This window comes from Topomyia yanbarensis, chromosome 3 (assembly GCF_030247195.1).
Source record: "Topomyia yanbarensis strain Yona2022 chromosome 3, ASM3024719v1, whole genome shotgun sequence".
Taxonomy (NCBI): domain Eukaryota; kingdom Metazoa; phylum Arthropoda; class Insecta; order Diptera; family Culicidae; genus Topomyia; species Topomyia yanbarensis.
The window spans coordinates 143133471-143154741 of record NC_080672.1 but is presented as its reverse complement, the minus strand read 5'-3'; the positions used below and the strand labels follow the sequence as shown (position 1 = coordinate 143154741).

General features: G+C 38.1%; 2 protein-coding genes and 1 long non-coding RNA gene across 4 annotated transcripts in view; 1 reads left to right on the top strand and 2 right to left on the bottom strand.

The window, feature by feature from the left end:
- The window catches only part of LOC131689015 (elongation of very long chain fatty acids protein 4-like), a 295570-nt gene that overhangs the window by 8775 nt on the left and 265524 nt on the right, over positions 1–21271 (top strand). The gene's annotated exons all lie outside the window — the stretch shown is intronic.
- Positions 226–3821, bottom strand: LOC131689007 (periodic tryptophan protein 2 homolog). The gene is made up of 8 exons (XM_058973727.1): positions 3618–3821; positions 3417–3529; positions 2666–3357; positions 1523–2612; positions 1253–1400; positions 796–1192; positions 513–729; positions 226–452 (listed from the first exon to the last, which is right to left on the bottom strand). The coding sequence occupies exons 1-8, from the start codon at positions 3732–3734 to the stop codon at positions 269–271; spliced, it is 2958 nt and encodes a 985-aa protein (XP_058829710.1). The 5' UTR covers positions 3735–3821; the 3' UTR covers positions 226–268.
- Positions 5968–21236, bottom strand: LOC131689017 (uncharacterized). Of its 2 annotated transcripts, none has more exons than XR_009305333.1 (4): positions 21073–21236; positions 20853–20975; positions 20580–20796; positions 5968–6683 (listed from the first exon to the last, which is right to left on the bottom strand). It is a non-coding gene; the product is annotated as an uncharacterized LOC131689017 (long non-coding RNA). The 2 variants fall into 2 exon arrangements; XR_009305334.1 differs by having other exon boundaries at positions 20590–20796.

Sequence of the window (21271 nt, the reverse complement as noted above, 5' to 3'; positions counted from 1 at the left end):
GAAGGTTGTTTAAGTGAATCGCAAGCCTTTTTTACTGTCTCGTATTCGTCATAAACAAGAGTAAGGGTGATTGTTCTAAACAACAGCTTGAAATACGTAGGGTGAAAAGAGGCGCATCGCCCTATGCCGCTAGAAACTTCCTGGAAAGGCTAATGGATGCATCAACTACTAGGGCAGTTCTTTTGTCTAGAATATTTGAAATTTCAAATGCTTGACTTCAGCTGGCAATCGGACACAATTGTGTTTACTCTTTTTAAAAAAGTGTTTATTAATCTGAATCATCACTGTTCTCTCTAATTTTTGACCCGGACTGGTCGATCAACATCAACTCACTATCGCTCGCATCTTCGTATTCCCCATTTTGGGCAGATTTTTTCAGATGATCACCATTGATTCTATTACTGATGCTAATATTTTTCAGTACTTGAATGGTGTACTTGTTGAAATCGCAACTGCAAAGATAAAAGATGATTGTTTTTCAAAATTCGCAATTTACCAATCTTTCTGCTTACATCTTATTCAAAGATTCGTATTTCCGATTGAGGTTCTGATGTAGCAAAACTAGCGTCGGTTGGGTAAGAACATTTTCGCACTGGCCCAACCGTGTCAACAATAAATTGGACCACCTGAGATAGAATTCAACGTGAGAACTTGAGGTGAGCATTTTTGCCACAAATTTCAGACTGCGATGAGCGAATTCATCAGGTAGTGATAGAATGACTAGTTCCGCTGAAAATCGTATCAAGTATAATATGAAAATAGTAGAATATGAGCGCTAAAAGCATTTGCTTTTACCATCAGTATGAGGTATCTGTTCCATGGCTTCGTGGATTAGATTGTTCTCGTTGAGCTTCAAAGCCATAATCAGTGCAGCCGAATAATCCTTCTTCTTTAGTAGCTCTCGGGTAGCTTTAGGCGTTACCTCAACTGAGAGTTGGTATGGATCGAAAACGATACCTTTATTCAGTGAGTACATTAGTAGTCCTTCCGTAGAGGCAGCTGCCCATGATTTACCGCTCGGGGAAAATCGCACTGCAAAGACGTTTACTTCGGGCTTAAGGTTCCGCGCAGCTAGGTCACCTCGTTTGACTCCGGGAAGGTTGATGGTTACGTTACCACCTTCTAGGTTTTCTCGTTCCTCCACCAGAGCGATGTTGCCAAACTCAGTGATATTTTTCCGGTTGAGGAACTCCTGTAAAGCAAATTTGGTCAATTTTGAAACATACTTTGGCGTGAGCCCGATTAAACTTACATCAATTCCATCTAGACTTCGATTTTGAGTGATTTGGAATTTCTTCAGCAGAATCGCTTCCCTCACATTGTAAATGCACACGTATTTCGATTTTCCTCCCGCAAGAAGGCACTCACCATCAGCTGAGTAGCAAATAGACGTAAAAGCTCTACAATGAAAAAAGAAAATTATTTTTGTTGACGTATTTTGCAATGACCAGAAAATAAGGAAAATAAATTTTCAATTAAACTTGTAATTGAGAAAACAAACCTTTGCTTTAAACATACTCACCTTCCCTGCAAGTTCTTCTCGGCCGTGTTCAGATCGGTAGCCGATACACTGCCTCCCATATCGTTCCTTCCCTCAATGGAAGCCACCTGTTGGGCTGTTTTCACGTGGAACACGGTGATCTGTCCGTTCAGTGACGAAACGGCTACTTCTTCTCCGTCAGGTTTAAACACCACACAAACAACATCTGAGCCAACGTCGATCGTTTCATGAGATCCTGACGACTCCAAGCAATCCCAAATCCGAATGGATTTATCCCAGGAACCGGATACCATCGCTGAAGATGTTGCAACGGGAGAAAAAGCTAAAGTTACAACCGGACCTTCGTGCCCACTAAGCACCTCCAGCAACCTTCCGAGTTTCATTGACCAAAGATATACTTCAAATACGTCTTGGCCACCAGCAGCTACAAGTTCGCCCGATTGATCCACAGCAACCGATGCAAACTGAACCGGTTCCGGCGAAGTAAACGTTCGAAAATTTCTATATCGCACTATATCGTAAGCCCGAATTGTTCCATCGAGCGAAGCACTGACGAAAAATTTCTTATTCCCACTGAATTCAACAGCCGTTACAGAGCTGGAATGTTCGCTAAATGTCACAAAGCAAAAACCATTGTTGATGTTCCACAGCTTTACTTTTCCATCCAATCCGCCCGTCGCCAAAAGCTGGCCATCTGGTGAATAAGTCACACAATTCAAACCAGTCGCGTGACCTTGTTGCTTCATGACATACTGTTCACTCTGCCATTCCCAAACCAACAACTGGCCAACTTCCGGCACGCCTAGGGCTAACCAATCTCCGGTATTGTTGAACGTAACGGTTTCGATTCGAAAATCTGATATACTTAACGAATGAATCATAGTGACATCAGGAAGTTCATGAAGGTAGAACACACCACTGGAGTATGCAGTTATCAATAACTTAAGATGTTTGTGGTACGCGGCAGAGGTGACAATCGCCTTTGGATTTTCCTTTCGTGCTTCATCAGCTAGATAATGGCGGGCTAAACGTTTGTAAGTGAAATGCTTTTTTGGTTTTTTTACAGTTATTCTACCCAAGTCATCTCGTTCTTCGGCCTTGTCGAAGCTACCTATAAAAAGAAAAACAAATGGTCAACAAATCATTGTAAAACAGAAATCCTACCTTGAACGTGTTCAACAGCAGCATCTTTATCTTTGTCGGATTTCTCATAATCCTGATCAGCAACGACATCGTCTTCCTGCTCATCGTCACTGTCGCGTGCTTTTTTGAACGCCGGTTCTTCCTTTCCCACTTTTTTGTACCCAGTCGAAATATCATCCACCTCGGTGCCACATTCCCATATCATCAGCAAACCGTCCTTGCTAACAGTATTTACATCTAGCGACTTTTCTTCAAAAAAGCAACCTACGATCGCATCTCTGTGACCACCCAAGATAAATGGTCGAAAATTGTTCAAATACTCTACCCCCTGGATTCGAACCGAATTGTCTTTTGATCCGACTGCTAGAATCCTAGAGTTGCAGGCCCAATCGATAAAAGTTGTTTCATCGTAGGCGATCTCGAAAGCCCGCTGCACGACAAACGAGTTGTAGGTACCGCCAAGTTCTCCAGGTGCTCGAAACACAAGCACAGCATTCCCGACGCAAGCAGCAAAATATTGACCATCCGGACTGAATCGAAGGTGCTTAACCTCAGTCTTGAACTTATACCGATGAACCACCGTGTAAGAAATCATGCTGATCATTTGTGCATCGCCGATCTCGTTTACAGCCACCAGCACGCACCCATTCGGGGATAGATCCAGTGCGCTGTAGCTGTATTCGCTTTCCAGCGTTAAAGTGTGTGATTTGTTGCTAAAATATAAAGTAGTATGAAATTGAGGCTCTAACTTATCGAGTTTGCATTAGTCTACTTTTTGAGATCGAAAATAGTGATCCGGTTGCCCACCGGACTGATGACGGAGTTACCATCTGGGGTGAAAATAAGCTTCCCTTTCCTGTACACCGATCCGAGTAGGTTACTAAACTAAAATTACAAAATATTTAGGAATCATATTATCAGTCGGCAATTCACTGCAGCATTTGAAATACACATTTTAGATGATACTACATACCTTATATGCAAATTTCATGATTTTATGTGATGGAAAATCCTGTTCATTACAAAATTTCGTAAAATTACCAACAAATACGGATGCGACGTGAAGCAGTACAGAAATAAACAGAACCATGTGCCTAGCGTCGCGGCGCCGGTTGTGTCACGCGTGTATTGTTTTTTTTTGTTTCGAATCGACGATGATGAATTTTGACGCGAATTACCAGGGTTACCAGGTACATTTTTCAAATGTTTCCACATTGAATAAAAAAAATGGATTCATTTTTCTTCAACGAACAGAATTCAGAATTGTTTTCTGTTTTCGATCAAGATTTCCGAAAAAAAATTTCTTCGAAATGTAAAAATCTCGACAATCATACGATTACGGCGTAAAAGCCAACTGTCAAAATCTCTTTTAAAGGAAAGTCCTGACAAACCATTATAAGCCACGCACAGTTCACAACATTTAATGATTTTTTGTTTACGACCAAAATCTGTGGTTGGAGAGTGACGGCTTGTCCAGAATTTCCGCTAAAAGTGAATTTTGAAAATAGACTTTAACGCCGTAATCATATTATGTTTGTCGAGAAAATTTCTCAAATTCAATTTAATTGTCTTCACCTTCACCTATACTGCCCATAAACGCATAAGAGTCCCATGTGGATTTTTGTCGAAAATGATATATCCGTTGGATTGTATTCTGTATCACCACTGAATCACACTGCACAAATAAGATTACCGGGTTTGTTCAGAAAATATCAAAAAAATACCAAAACATGGTTGTCCCATCCATTTGGCTCAATGGATGGGACAATCTTGAACAGCGTTTTTCTCGGCTTGCTGTTTTTCAACATGGGACTTATGCTGTTATGGGCAGTATAAGTCTTAACAACATATATAAGTATCTTCAAAATAAATTCATGTCTTCCAGTCTTCACATCTGGCATCGCTGCGCATTACTACGAACGTTTCATTTTCCGAATGTTCCGAGCAGAGCGGCCAGAAAATTTTTGCGTGATTGACGGAGAATTTTTTTTATTCAGTTCGTTTATATACACTGATTCGAGTACCATGGTAAAAACTACCCTAATAAACATCTGGGGGCCCTATTCTCACAGTCACGTCACTTGGTGACTAGAAGGAAATTTTCCTCTAGTCACTAGGTGACGTGACTGTGAGAATAGGGCCCCGTATGATTTAAGAGCCTAACGACCCGTTCAGGGTATCATCCAAACAATATGTGGAATCGTTGGACTATATGGGTTAAAGCTCGTGTATAATATTTTTTATTAGGGTACTATATTAGAGGTTTAAATTAAAAAGGCTGTACCAGTAAATTTTGGTAGACAATATATAATACTTGACTTGAATATCATTCCTGTTATATGTACTATGTCCTTTTCGACATAGAGACATGGTATTTCTTACTATTTCGTGGTAGATTAATGGTAACCTTTACTATACCTCCAACTACAATCTAATTGTCGTAATTACTCCTATACATGGTTGCTTTGAGAATTTCTAACTAGTTGAAATTACCATTGTTGTTTACCATGTCATAGTAATAGTAATATAGTATAGGCATACTAGCAATAAGGCATTTCTTTTAATTAAATTAACAAGCGGTTTTCCAAATTAATTTTCTTAATAATATATATTCGTCAGCTTCATCCTGAAAATTTTTCTATCCCGCCTATAAACTTCTAATTTCCTGCGAATATTTCAATCTCCATTGATGATCATCACATATTTTTCGTCGGAGACTAAAAGATAGAAAATGCAATAATACAAACTTAGAAATACTTTTTATTGCCATTATTAATTGTTATTTTTTTTACCGCTGGTAGATTGTGGGCCAAAAACAAAGTAAACAATTCCGCTTGATTCGCCTTAACTTGGAAAACAAAATGAGCAAGCTAAAAAACTTGTACTTATTATTTTGTATGCACGCGGGAATGGTTTTTTCTAGCATGGCGTACAGTTATTGTACAAATACTATCAAACCTCAGAAAATAACCATGTTTGTGATATTTTCAAAAGTACACCATGTTCAGTTAAAAAACACTAGTAAATCCTTTCATTGTTACTATGTTTGTGGTAAGTTGAAAGAGCTACAGCAAATCGAGCTCAAAAGATAGTATAACCAACGATAATCGTTGGTATAATTAAATATTTTAGTATTATCTTCAACCATGGAATCAAGATTAAATCAAATACGCAAAATAGTAAAAATTACTATGGAAGTTTCTTCGAACCAAATTGTGGTTCCAAACATTTTATGGTAGTTTAAGAATAATTTATTGTAAATATTACTATTTCTTGAAAATGGTACTTTCTACTATACCTATATAGCTAGAACTACCATGTATTTCTTTTCAGTGTAGGCACAAATGCTTGGCGGTGCCAAATTATTTTGTTTTTACATTTTAAATTCTCAAAACTATAGGAGGTTACAATGTTCAGATATTTTTTATATTAAGAGGAACAATTCTTCAGCCATCTTAAGACTAGAAATACAATTCAATATACAAGATTTTTTGCGAAAATTTTTAAAGCAAGCAATCTAGTTTGATATACAAGAGGGGGAGTAACAGTTTTAAAAATATAGTTTGGTATACAAAAGGGGGAACAAGTTTCAAACTACACAACAACAATTCTATTACAAAATAGGGGACAATAGTTTTAATGAAGAATAAAAATTGCAGCCATCTTAGAAAATACAGAACACAAATTTGTTTTTTTAACGATTACTTATGCTTGCTCAAGGTATTCAGAGGGGGGCTTATTTCAAACATCGATGTAGCAGCACTTGTATCAAGGACAAGGTGTATATAATGACAGGGAAGGAAGAGCAAAACTTGCAATTTTCGGGCAAACGGGAGATCGGCGACACAAATTAGAGCCTCAGCCTAGTAGGTCGTCGAGTACCGGATTGACGGATGGTATTCATCGGATCAACGGGGAATCCTTCAAGAGTCATCGGACCTCGAGTCGCGCTCGCTTCAGTTTCCTTCTATGCAGGCATAGTGGTAAGGGTGATGGCGGTCGCTTAGTGGTAGTCTGGCACTGGTCGGACAGGGAACTCCTAGAAACGAGAAATAAAAGAGAGCGGCTAATTTGGGATGTTTTTATAAAGATGTAAATAAGGGACATATAGGAATCGATGGAGAACTTATTTAGTAATTAATATCATATTTTTCTATCTGCCTCACTTATTTCTCTTGTGAATTTTATTCATTGAACCTATTCGGCTCATTCACTAATTGAATGCTTAAGCTTAACAGAAGTATGAGCTAGAAAAGGAACAAAATTCACAGTAGAATAAATGAGAAGGAAATTGAAAATATGCAAAATCTGCATATTTTTGTTTCTCAGTGTTACTGCTTCATTTCACACTTAATTTTCATCTACCGAATCTCAGCTTTTATCGCAAATTTTACCGAGTTTCACGCAACCGAGCACTCAGCTAACAAAACTTTTATCGAAATCTCAAAATAAGTGACGTTTATTTTGCTGAAACTCGGAAAATATATCGCTGAAAATCAGTAAATTAATGCCACTTTCCTGAGCTATCAATTGAATAATTTTACTGACTGTTTACCTGTGCGGAGATTACCGAAGGTTGAGTGTGTTGGACCCCTACATATTCGAACTCTACCAAATTATTTTCCGAACATCTTATTTTTTTTTTTCAATTTTAATGGGGCTTAAAAACTATAACTTAAGGGTATAATCGCAGAGAACAGACATCCATAACCGAACAAATATATTTAAATAACTTGTGTAAACATTTGAATTAATATACGTTAAAACACTAGCGCCGCCACACCAGCTATCCCAACTAACCGTCAAACCTATTCAGGAACCGGTTCGGAATCCTGAATGGGTTCAATAGGGATTCCAGCTCAATGGAAACAACCGCTTCCGACTTAATCGGTTGATGCATTTGAGCTGAAATCCATACTGAATTCACTCAGATTTTCGAACCGATTCCAGAATGAATTGACTGGGTAGAGGTATAACCGCTGTCAATTCAGTCGAACTCAGCCACTAAAAACATCACGACAGTAGCGCACCTGGTGGAGATATCCCAACTACCTTAAAAACGTTAGGAATTTTTAAACAAGTTGAATGCTGAAGATGGACTTCTGTTCGCTGTGGTATAATCCTAGGGGCAGATCACTTGTGGTGCATTTTGCAAATCAGCAAAATTAAATGCATTTCTTTCCATCAAAATGGAAATTCACAATGCATTTTGCGTTGCGTGCAATGTATTTTGCGCTGCGTGTAGGACGTTAAAACCCGACAAAAAACTAGCCCTATATTCAACAAAACAACGAGCAAAGTGGATCAGCGTAGGACCAAAGGCGTTGTTTATGTTATATAAAGGCACGCATAGAGTGAAGCCAAATCTACCTATCGAACAGTCAGATGGCTACCTATCGTGCAAAATAAACAATAGGGCATTGCAAAAAAATTTTTTTTTTGAATTCTCAAAGGCCCCCCCTCTCATATTGTGACAAATGTCAAAGTAAGCTCAGATGCCAAATTTCACATCATTTAGACAATTTTAGACCCCCGCCCACTTCGCTTGAATTTTTTTGAAATTGGTACTATGGGAAAATATGGAGAAAAAATACATTAAATGCTATAACTTTTGAAGTAGCAATCAGAAAATTACAATTTATACCTCTTTTGAAAGGAAATAATCTTAGTATTTAAATGGAGATATTTTTATTTCTAGAAAAATACGGGAAAGTGGGGTAACGGGTCATTTTGGCCCCAAAATCCCATAAATTTAATGATTTTTCTGCTCCGTGATGCAAATCATACATATTTTGTAGTTTTTCTAATGTGAAAAAATCTCAAAAATCGATCGGAGCCTTTTTGACCTTTGTCCGAATACGAGAAGTTGGGGTTAAATGGACTTTTGTCATTCATATTAAACTTCGTCATTTTCTCGTGCATATATCTCTATTATTCTTCACTCAATTTTCATAATCTATACCTTGTTGAACGTGAAAAATCCTTAGGATTACAACAAAAATAGATTCGTTACCGGTAAAATTCAGGAACATCAAATTATCTGACATATAGTGTCGATTTCACATTTTACCATAACATCGCACATATTAACTCCATTTAACAACAAAATTCTTATTTAATTTACTACTTTTAGTGTAAAATATGCTTAAAGATCACATGAGAAAAGTTTCATTCCTGGAAAAATAGGGGAAATTGAGGTATTAGAGCAAATAATGAAAAAAATGAGATTTGTAGAGTAAATATCAAATGTTTGATGTTTCTGAATTTTACCTCTAACGTTTTTATTTTTGTTTTATTCCTCAGAATTTTACACGTTCAACAAGTTTCATTTATGATAATTGATTGAAGAATAATAGAGATATATGCATGAGAAAATGATAAAATTTAATTTGAATAACAAAAAACCCTATAACTCCAACTTCTCGTATTCGGACTAAGGTCAAAAGGGTTCCGTTAGATTTCTGAGTTTTTTCACATTAGAAAAACTACAACACATGTAAAGCCGTGTGGTGTCCGGCGGGCTGAAATCTTTTTGCACTATTTCAACCAAGAATAGAACCTCTGGGAACTGCTCCCATGTCGTAAGAGGCGACTAACAACATGCTAGGAGTTCCTAGGCCGAGGTTTTGTTCCGTACCGAAGACTTAATCTGGGCGGACCTTAAGGTTTTCCATATTACCCTCTTTCCAGTCTGTATTTAGTGAATCACTGACATATACCTTTTCTGATTCGCCTTTCTTGATTGTGTACCAACGTTTTAAGTTTCTTCTGGCGGTTGTATATTAGCCGTAAATGACGAAATCTAATTCTACACTAAGTAACAGAATATATTAATATACCGGCACTTCCACGCCAAGGTTTAACTTCCAAAGCTTTGGCTTAAAAACCGTTTTTAAAAAATGGAAACTTTCATGCAGGAAATTTATTGAATTGGCCTAAGATGGAGCTGTCGAATTTCACAAAAAGCTTTTTATGTTGCAAGTGATCTGTAGTTGTGTTAAATTAGGTATTTTTCTATTATATTTGGAACCGTCTACCGACAAATCTACATTTACGAATACCTCCAAAAGTGACTTCTTGAGGTCTCATGAAGGCCTGACACTAGCTTTATGATACTTTTGCTTTTCTAAACAGTAATAAAAATCTCAACATTCAAGAACTTCACTTTGTCAGAAAATGTAGGGCCATCGGAAGCTAAAACTTCGTAAAATCGCACTCCTGGTCCTTTTTTCAGTGCAGTACTCTACGTCACTCGTTCAAATTTGCACCGCTCTTATGGTAGTCGGTATTTGCTAGTATTACTGTTCTCCCATCCATTCTGGTAGTCAAACGGTGGGATAGCAAAATTCTTACAAGTTTCCTATCTCATGCCTCCACGCGATTCTAAGTCTATTGATGACATTTGGTCCTTAGACCGCAGAATGAGAGGGTGCGAACAGAATGAGAGGGTGCGAACAGATCTAGTCGAGAAAACATTGCCGTAAAAATGAATAGTTGATCGGAAATTAGCCCCAATACGACTAATCTGACTAGTATCTATGAACACGGCTCAATACGTATTGAAAATTCGCCGCGTCTGTTTTTATGAACCTAATTTAAAGCTCCGTTATTGCTAACAAGCCCGTGCATCAGATTAACAATCCTTTATATTTCCCTTCAGTGTTCGGTATTATCGCTCGTATACTTGTATTCCACAAACAATCCGATATGGAAAATAAGAAATACTTTCCTTGATTTATAACATCTCGCGCTATTTTTGCCAGTATAATATGCTGTCACTTGGTAGTTTTCAAGCCAATAAATATATCGTAGAGAAGAAGTAGCGAGTTCTGTCCAAATACTGTTGCAATAAATAGTGATCCGGCCCAATTACGCAGATAAGATTAGCTTTTCCAGGCAATACTCCCACGATCGGCTGTGTGGAGTTCAAATTGTTTTTGTTTAGGGAACATAGTATACTCTCGGTAGCCGGCTGCCCAGAGTTTAAAAATAACCAAAAACTAAACAAGATCATCTCTTTTTCGAGTGATCGTGCACTCGAAGACTAACTAAACAACTACCTAATAAAATATGCTTTACAGGTCGCATCGTTTGCTTGGAGCGAATCCTAGACCTGATACCCTTCCAAACCACCAACTCCGCGACACCTATGGAAGAGTCTGATGAATCGTCGTCCTTCCGTTAAGTAGGTGGAGCATCAACACTTCCTGTCTACCTTATCCTTTATCCTTCCCCGTGAACGATGGAGATGGGGGCGGCCGGCAATGATGGCTATCATGCTGTTGAGGTTTTAATATGGGTCGGATTGGTATGAATTCCTACTTACCACTTCCTAAGCAACTCTTATTAGATAATCAGCAGTCAAACATGATGAAGTCAGTGTGCAATCCGCCAAAATCATCGTCACAACGCAACGCAACGCAACGCAACGCATTAGAAAAACTACAACACATGTATGATTTGCATCACGGAGCAGATAAATCATTAAAAATATGGGATTTTATGGCCAAAATGACCCGGTATCCCACTTTCCCGTATTTTGTTAGAAACAAGGGTATCTTCATTCAAATACTAAGATTATTTCCTTTCAAAAGAGGTATAAATTGTAATTTTCTGATTGCTACTTCAAAAGTTATAGCATTTAATGTATTTTTTCTCCATATTATCCCATAGAACCAATTTCAAAAAATTTAAAGCGAAGTGGGCGGGGGTCTAAAATTGTCCAAATGATGTGAAATTTGGCATCTGAGCTTACTTTGACATTTGTCACAATATGAGAGGGGGGGCCTTTGAGAATTCAAAAAAAAATTTTTTTTGCAATGCCCTAATAAACAAACATTCTTCTTTCGGAGAACATGCAAGAAAAGTATTAGTGTTGAGAGAAATAATATCATGGCGAAATATTTCAATCGCCGAAACAAGACACTGTATTCAGTTTATTATACTTTTTTGTAACAATGTAAAATAAATTACATGAAATAGTATTATGAATAAAGTGCTATAAGCCACGAAACAGTAGATTTTCAATTCACTCTACTGTTTAACTCGGGTGAAGTCACTCAAAGTTGCAGCAAAAAGTGTGGGTGCCAGGAACAAAGAAGAGGGCATCATTTTAGGCAGTGTTGCGCATTTCTCTGTACGGGACTCTATAATACCACAGTCTATAGAGAACAGTTGCGCAAAGAGTGAAGTCAAAAAAAGCCTACCTATCGAGCACAATTGAAATACATCTCTGATACCTCTGCAGCAAAGTTGGATTCTAATTTTGCTCGATAGGTAGACTTTTTTCGGCTTCATTTTCTGCACACTCTTTGCGTACCTTTATACTAGGGCCTTTATATAATACCACAGACTTTACGTTGGACGTTTGTTAAACAAACTTTTCTGCGAGGGAGTGTAAAGTTGATGCAAAAATGGAAATTAAATGCATTTTTATTAATTTGATGCAAATTTGTTATAAATCCTAGAGTGATCTGCCCCTAGGTATAATCAAACTGCAGAGTTCTAAAAGAATCGTGATTTTCTTATTGGTCTAAAATGTGCTTAAAGCCTTGAAAAATGATATACAAAAAAATCGAACGCGACATTAATTGCTAAAAGTACAAATTTTCAATTCTGCCACAGCGTCTCCTATGTATACCCAGAGTATGCTGAAAATTTTAACCCCGTTTATCTCGATGCTGGTCGGAAACGCAACTCGAACAAATGATTTTTAAAAGTTTTGAAAGTTTCACGGTATATTTACAGTATACTACAATATTTTGGTCATTGAAATAGCATCCTTCGCAATGTTGCCACTTTATACATCTATTGGGTATATATTAGAGTAACAACCCTATCGGCCCACCACTAAGTCGATTCCTAGTCCCACCAAGAGTACTTGGTCCGAATTTGTAGCAAATCGGACAAGTTTAGCTACCGGACCGACGTGCCTGAGGTTTGTATGGGATTTTTCGAAAATTTGGATGTAGAAAATCCGCTAGCTCGTATTTTCACCGCTAGGTGACACTGAAACTAGAAAGCCTGTGTACTAGTCTGGCCCAAAATACCTTAAATCTCGAAATGAAAACCTGAATATGATAGTTTGGGTGGCTAATAAGCTTCCCTGGAAATTTCAGCTCATTTGGTACACTGGAAGTGGTTCCGCAAATGGCTCAATGTTTGTATGGGAAAAATTGACCAAATGTATGGAGAAACGCATCAGTTTCACATTTTCAGATCTAGGTGGCGCTGCAATCGATCAATGTTTTTCGTGAGAGAAAAATGAAGAATCCTCTTGTAACAACCAATCGACTCGTGAAGACTGCAAGCCAATCCAACAAAAACTGACAAAGTTATAAGCGCGCAAAGTTGATGGTGTCATGGGTTGTGTTGGGGTGGCCCTGTCGAAAGTGAAACAAGTGGCTTATGAGCAGGCCCGTAGCCAGGATTTTGTTTCGGGAGGGGCTTAAAAAAATTTGCATAAAGCTTTTAATTCTGACAATTTGATATTGACACTAGAAACTAAATTAAATTTTGAAAAGCTCTTAATGAAATCAATTCCAAATCTAAGACAATCCTAAAAATATGTTCATTGTCACAAGAAAGGTTATGGTACTTACTCTCGTTACAACAAAGTATATTCTAGAGTTTACAGTATTTAAGCGCTAACCGAATATGACAATGCTTGATGGTGCTGGAAAACACTAGGTGTTCCAAGCTACACCTTTAAAAGGCGTAGAAGATGCTAAACCGAAATGAGTAGAAAAATATCCATAAAATGTTCGACCGAAGAGAATGTCGAAATTCGCGCAAAATCTTCTGATTTAGCAAGCGATTTGTAGATGCGCAAAGACGGTTCAACTTTTATTTTCTTTGTCTTGTGTTCTGCGAGTATTACCAGTTCTAAGGCATCATGCTAACACAATTTTTTGATATATTCTATTTAAATGAAACTATTTTCAAGACTAGCCTTGGTCTGCTAGATTAAAGCCCCAGTTAGGAAGGATTTTTGGTGATCAATAGGATCAAAATATAAATTTAAATGATTAAATCAACTGATATTATTAATTTATTAAAGAAAATTGTCTACAAATCGAATGAAAACACTGATTACTAGTATCTTCTAATTTTCCTTCAAGTCGCCAGTTGCCGTGCATGTTTCGTTCACCGTGCAGTTTGAAAATCACGAAATTTAAAGAACTAGCTCCCTGAATCAATCGGAGAGATCCAGATCCCAAATCCTCTCGTTTCATCGTTTTATTGAAACATTCCAACTAAAGTTGAATCAAAATTTTAAATACACGGTAAGTTGATCATATAACGTGCACTGGTGCCAAACAAATGTCCTCAACTACTTATTCTCGTTTTGTTGCTAATTATATTATTTCTAAATTGTGACGTATTTAGATAGGTGTTTTTACGGTAACTATGAGGGCGGTTTTCATTTTGATAAAAAACAGGGTTTGAAGTCACGTCAAATCCACCTAAACGCACGGTAACTGGTGACTTGACGGTACATTAAATTTGTTAAATGTATTACCAAAAGAACTAGAAGGTCTATCTTCTGACGTCGCAAAAAGCAGAAGCACCACGGACAACCTTGCGGGGAAGATACAGAAGAGAATGCATCTCTACCGATTGCCAACGCATCCACGGCAAACCAACCCAAAAAACAATTTTCAATGCCAATACCTGAACCACAAATTTGTGGCAGCTGTTCAGTCCATATTGACAACTGCCAAAGCAGCATCCAGCACCCCTGAAACAACTGTAAGTAACATCGGTGATGAAGATAATAAAAATGTCGACGGATTTACATTGGTCGCCCGTAAGTGCAAGAAGCAGGAAAGAGCATCTGGTTGCGAGCACCAAGGCACTTTTAACGATGATGACCTTGATGTGGAGGACAGGAGAGAATTAAACGGTCCCCATGACGCAGTAGGCGAGCCGCGAAAGAAGGTCTCCGCTCGAACAAACAATAATATTTGTTATTTTTATTTTTTACATATTGTAAACACATAAAAGATCCACGGCTCCGTTAGCTACCGCTATGAGCCGTGTCAAATAAACGAAATAAAAAAAAGCAGAAGCAAAAAAATCGCTACGCTATAGCAGGCTATAGGCACCAGTAAATCAAGTTTGCTATTGTTCTATATCAGTGCACATACAAATTGTATCGTTGCCCCCGGCTGCGGAGTGAAATGAGTTTGCCAAATGAAGCAAAAGTGCCCGTGCTACGGGATAACACGAACAGTTCAGGAAGTGGAACAATTAGTGTGAAAATGGAGCTTAATCTCGCTGAAGTTACCTACATTCAGCTACATCACGTAAAAAACTGTGTTTTGATGACGTTTAGAAGATTAGCACAGGCCGAAAACTTCATTGCAAAGAACAACATGCAACACGAGGTCGAATTTAATAACACCAGAATCAAGATCCCCGTGCAAATCGAAAACGACATGGTGGACGTGCGTATCCATGATTTGGCCCCGCGCACGAAGGAAGATTTCATCAATCGAATCATGTCGCAAATGGAGAAGTAGAATCTATTACGAATGACAACTAGAGAAATTTTTTCACCGGCATTCCCTACGGCGTTCGTATTGTGAGAATGCGAGTGACTAAACCAATACCTTCTTACATGACTATCGAATGCAAATCACCGAAGGATGGCGTGACCTATAAGCAAACAACGCTAATCACATATCCCGGGCAGACCCCAACATGCCAATTCTGTAACTATACAGCCTATTACGGAAAAACATGCGCCGAAGCAACTAGTCAAAACTCATCTACTACAGCCAACACTAACAAGCAGCCACCGATACCTTCAGATTAACCTAAAACAACGATCCAATTACCCAATAATGCAGGTACAACGACCACGACAACCGCTCCCAAACCAACAACTAGCATCGCCAATAAAGAAGCAAATACCGATGAAGACGGATATACAACAGCGACCCATAAGAAAAAGAAACAAATAAGAACCTCTGATCGTGAACAGCAAGAAAACAGTACCGATGACGACATGGACGGGAACGATAACGCGAGAGAAGACAGACCCCCAAGCGGCCTCACCGCCAAGCAAAAAGATCTCAACACGCAGCAGCAAATTCCGTCAACAAGATCTGGCAGACCGACATTCTTAGATTTTTTTTTTATTTTTGCTTATTGTAAAAAAAATTAAAAGACCCACGGCTCAGTTGTGCTAACGCATTGAGCCATTTCAAATAAAACTTTAGATTGAAAAAAAGAACTAGATATTATAAATATGAACAAGCTCAATAATTTCAGCATCTCTTTATTCCGACACATGGACATCGCACTTACTTCACCTCTGCCGAAGAGTAACGTAGGTGTAAGGCCAACTTTCTTTGATGATTTCTGTTGTTCTGTAGTTGATCGCCCAGAAAATATAGAACAGCTGCTCTTGGGTCGATTTCAATTTATTTATTATTTTTTCTCTCTTTTTCTTCGTGATCTCTGCTCATCTCTCTCATTTTATTCCATAACGAACACAAATAAAACGAAAACACGAAATCGAAACATTAATCCCAACTTATTGACTGTAGACTCAACTAGTTACAACATTTTAGTCGCTCTCCGTGATAGGCTACTGATGTTTGTTCACTGTATCGTCGAGTCGTTTTTAGAATTACATGGACATTAATTGGAAACCATCGAAAGAGACAGAAATGCTGCTGCTTACAACATTAAGTTTATTATGATTGATTGACTAATATGTGATTTAGCATCAATTGACATCCGTTGAAAAGTAAGGATAAAATCACAACAGATAGTACTACCGCTACTATGTACGTTTCTGTATGTCAACAACACTAGTAATATACGACGGTATACAATTCGTGGGTTGATGAACACCTCAGAAAAACCGCTGTTTTACCACTTTTTGACTTGTTTATTTTTTGGCATTTTTCTTGCTTATTGTTCGATTGTTTTAAATATCACTACTTTGCGGACTAATAATGTTTAAATACGGAACGCATTCTCCGCATAAAATGAAATTGAGTGTCAACAGAAATACTATTGCATTAAAATGACGCGAAAACAAAAATTGTCTTCTGCCATCAACTAACGGAAATGTTTTTGTCTAGCACGCTTGAGTGAGATGCCTGATGTTTCTACTAAGCGTACAGTGCACTAACCTATTACAGAAATTCAATTTGCTTATGCTTTAACTAACTTTATTCTGGCTAATATATAACATAATATCTGAGTTTTGTTAGACACAACCACTAGCGATAAAGTTCTCATTTTGGAACAGTTTTTGAGCTCACTTTTCTTAAAACTTCTGCATTTTTATTATATATTTCGTTTATTTTATTCGGTTCAATGTATTAGCTGAATGAAGCCTTGTGTCTTCAATATATTTCCATGATGTGAACAATGAAAGTGATAAAACGTAAATGGTTGTCCTACAGATCTCGTGCGAACAACTAGCGATTGCGTGTGGAGAACTATTTACTAGGCTGGGAAATATTTTTCCTAACCAACAGTGTCGCGGTGGTTGTTCATTTCTATCTCGTACACTTCCTTATCATCATAGTGGTTACTGCCTCATCGTCCATATATTCGAGGATCAACCAGTTGTTATGCGAAATGACTGGTTTCGCCTAGGCTAATTTGTTAAATGGCATTAGCACTGAACGCCTGACATGGTTAAACTCGTTAAAGGCGATGTTCGTAAGCATAACCCCCATATTCACCTTCATCAAATATTTCACATCATGAATGTTGCTCCAGCCAAATACGGAGGCTATTGACTTCAGGTCTTTTCGCATAAGATCGATCTTATGCGAAAAGACCGGAAGTCAATAGCCTCCGTATTTGGCTGAAGCACTACTTCTTGCTTCTGCGACTCAATCATTCGACAGATCCCCACTGCAAGAATTAAAGTAACAGTTTCTTTTGTTCTTCCGACGAGTCACACAATATGAAGGGAACTGTTTTATCACACTCAGCATACTGAGTAGATATCCTGACCGCTGTCTTCGGTGGTTCGAAATAGCAATCTTCCTCACAATTCTCGCATTAATTTGTTGAAACCAAACAAGATACAATTTTTTTAAGAGTCACCGAAAAACATGTTGTTTCTTAAATTTATTTTTGAAAATTTTCGGGGGGGGCTTAAGCCCCCTAGCCCCCCCTCTGGCTACGTGCCTGCTTATGAGATGAACGCACGATTTGCATGAGATAACTACATGAATTTCAACTTTTAATGACACGAAATGCTGACCATTTGGAAGGGTATCTTCGGCAAACTGGATCAGAATGTCAAGGGCTTTTCGATGAAGAACAGGCTAATGCGGAGTGTTGAAATTTTCAGGAAAGCTTATTAGCCAGCCAAACTATCATATTCAGGTGCAAGGTTTGAAATTCCGCACTTTGCAATTTTTTCATACAACTTTGGGCCACTCTACTTTGTACGTCATCAAGTTCGCTGTCGCTCAGTCGGACTTAAAACTAGGAATAGCCCCTATGTTTGAGTATGCCGGGCAAACGAGTGGATCACAGGTTTGCTTGCGATTCCGGTGACAAGTAACAAGGCCACCTCGTCCGGCCTATCCTCAGCGGCTTTGCGCCGCTTCGGACTTTAGCCGCATTAAACTAGCTTCACCAAAGACTTACTTTCAGGAGCACAATAGTTACTATACGAGCAAGGTACAACTTATTTTTAAACTTTATTATAAATTATTAAAATTTTCGCTTTCCGCCCCTTTTTTATGAATCTACATCACTAAACTAGCATATTCACGAAAGAAAAACATGTTTTCCACTTACAGGGGGAAAAGTACCTAAAGTAAACAATTAATTATATCATCACGTAGCCAGGTTTCGGTGAGAACGATAATGTCGTAGACGCAGGAAGTGAGGGCAAGCAAGGCCTGCGTTTTTGTTCTCAGGAAATCAGGAAAGGAAATACGCGATGGTGTGCTATGAACCAACAGGTTATCAGGAATCGGATTATCATTTAAAGCAAAACACTCGCCTTAGAAGGGAGCTCGGAAGACCCCCTCACGACCTCCGAACGCAGGACGATTAAGCTGGCCGCTGGCTGGTAGCGCGACTGCAGCTGTATTTGTCGTTAGCATCTGCCGATAGGCTTTGAGGGCAAACATCAACATGCCCCTCCATTGCTCTATTCACTGCCAAAATCTGGCGACGACTGAGTTAGCTAAGGGGGCAAACAGTGATAATAAATATTTCATGACTGAGCGTTGTCCACTGGACCTAAAAATAGATAACGAGAGAAATTTGGCCCGATCGATGAGAGGGAGAGGTGACGATCTGCTTATAGGAGACATTGGGGGGCATTAACGTGGTTAACGCACCCAACTAGAGACTGGGAGACCGGAGGTTCGGTTCCTGCTTGAGGACATATCTTTTCTCAGTGTTTCCAATAAAGGTGAATTTTCACCGTTTCTTCATTCTCACCGTTCCGGTCATTCTTTCTCTGTCTGTTTTCCAGTGGACACGTTCATGAAAAAGCAAAAAGGACTTTTTTGTAAAACGCTTGTATCCCAAAATTTCCGACGATATGAATAAAATACTATACATAGAAAGTTGCACAGTCTAACCTTTTATTTGGTATATAAAACGACTTGATCCGATGTACAATGAGCATTGTACGTACAGCCAAAATCATTTACTAGGTCAGATTTGCCACATCTTTTACCCTATATATCAAAAAAGTTAGATTTACAGTGCAGATTTATAGGGGAGACTGGGGATACTTGATCCCCGGGGAGACTTGATCCCATCATTGTAACTCAAAGGCGGATCGAATATACTAGAAAGTTGTGTTGTTTTATCTAAACATAAGTTTCTTCAACACAAAAAAAGAAATTGGACCTGTGTAACCGAATTTTTACCGATATAAAGAAAAAAATCTCAGAAGAACTGAAGAATTTTCTAAATTTTCCAACTTTTATACAATTGATTTTAGCATTGTGATCTAATGTCAGCTGACCATTGATCCTTTTTGGCACTCGTAAGGTAGTTGATTTTGGGATTCTTAGCATGTTAGCATGCTGTGGAAAATTTCCGATATGCCATGAGAGTGTATGCTTTTCTTTCGCGCGGCTCCAATTGATTCAATTTCAACTTGGCCACAACAAACACACAATTGCGCAGTGTAAGTAATGCAATAATTTGGTATTCACCCTTCATCACTCTAATTTTCCAAAGTTTTTGAGACTTTCCCTATATTCAACGGTTAGAAATATTTTAATTGAAGAATCAAAGTAAAACTAAAACGTATTGTCAGACACCTGTCTGTCAGGCCTGCAATTACAAAAAGGATGATGGGTTAACTTTTATAAAGGAAGTGAATTTCTAAACGATATTCTTACAGGTAAATACAAATTATTTTGATATGGAATATAAAAGTGATGGTAAGAAATTACTTTTACTTTATTGCGGTAAAATTTTGGTAAATTATAGTTCATGAAGTTTTGAAGTATTGCAAAACCTACTCTGAATTATAAAAGGTTATGTTATTTTTGTCATATTGCGACTATGAACGTCCTGCATTACGTCGGAGAATTCATCCGTCCAATAAAGGAAGGATATGCGGTTTTCACAGCTTTTCTTACTTGCAATAATATCCGCTGAAGTAAAAAAGGCTGAACATATTGTCTATTTCGAGATAATCTACACGCAACCATAAAATAACTTACAGAATAAGTACTTTAAACTTAAATTTAGGTACTTTTGAGATGTGCGTCGCTTTCGCACTTATTAGTGTTATCAAAAACAAAACGAGAGATTCGACTCAGTCGAGGTCTTCCGTGCAGTAAGGTACTTTTAAGTTGTTTGGGTTATACTCAAAATTAGGTAAATTCAACTTAAATTTAAGTAAATTAAACACAAGGTTGAGTTATTATTTTTACCGTAGTTAAATGGAAACTATACCTTCAACACGGTTTACCTAATTTTACCTTCCTGTGCGATACCACGAGATTGAGTCAAAAGTACTGAATTTTAGGTAGTTTTTCGGTGGCGTGTAGCATTTCGTCGAGTTCTTGCTATATGGGATACACACGAGTGCGATCGAAACAAAAACAAACGTCAAAACGTTTTCTCGCTCGCACTGATGCAAACTGGATGGGCGCGTAACTCAACGCAAGGCCCGGTGGCCTCGTTTTCTGAAAAGTCGCAATGTGGATTAAGAAAAGATTCGCAATATAATTTCGGCGCTTACCGGAGAAGTGCAAGAGCTGCTTTCATTTATGAAACACTGGATAGGGAATTTTGAAAAAGGTGGTAAAATTTCCGGATGCACCAAAATAGCTCAGGCACGCGTGAACAATATATTTTTTCTTTTCTGAAAAATAACCAATGTCAGCGGTTATTAAAACAAAAAATATTTATGTAACGTCAGATTTTTGCAGTTATATCTTTGATAGATTTCTATAACTTACCTAACGTTTTTCTTGCCGTTTTGGATTCCGTGTTGAAGATATTAGAGAAGGTTTCGTAAACCCCAAAAAATTCACCGTAGTTTGACGGATGTCAAATTTCCCATCATCATTTTTACATACTTGCCATCTGTGAGTCAATCGCGCTTTGATTCGCCAATAAAAGATTTCAATATATAATTGAATATATAATGAAAGAAGG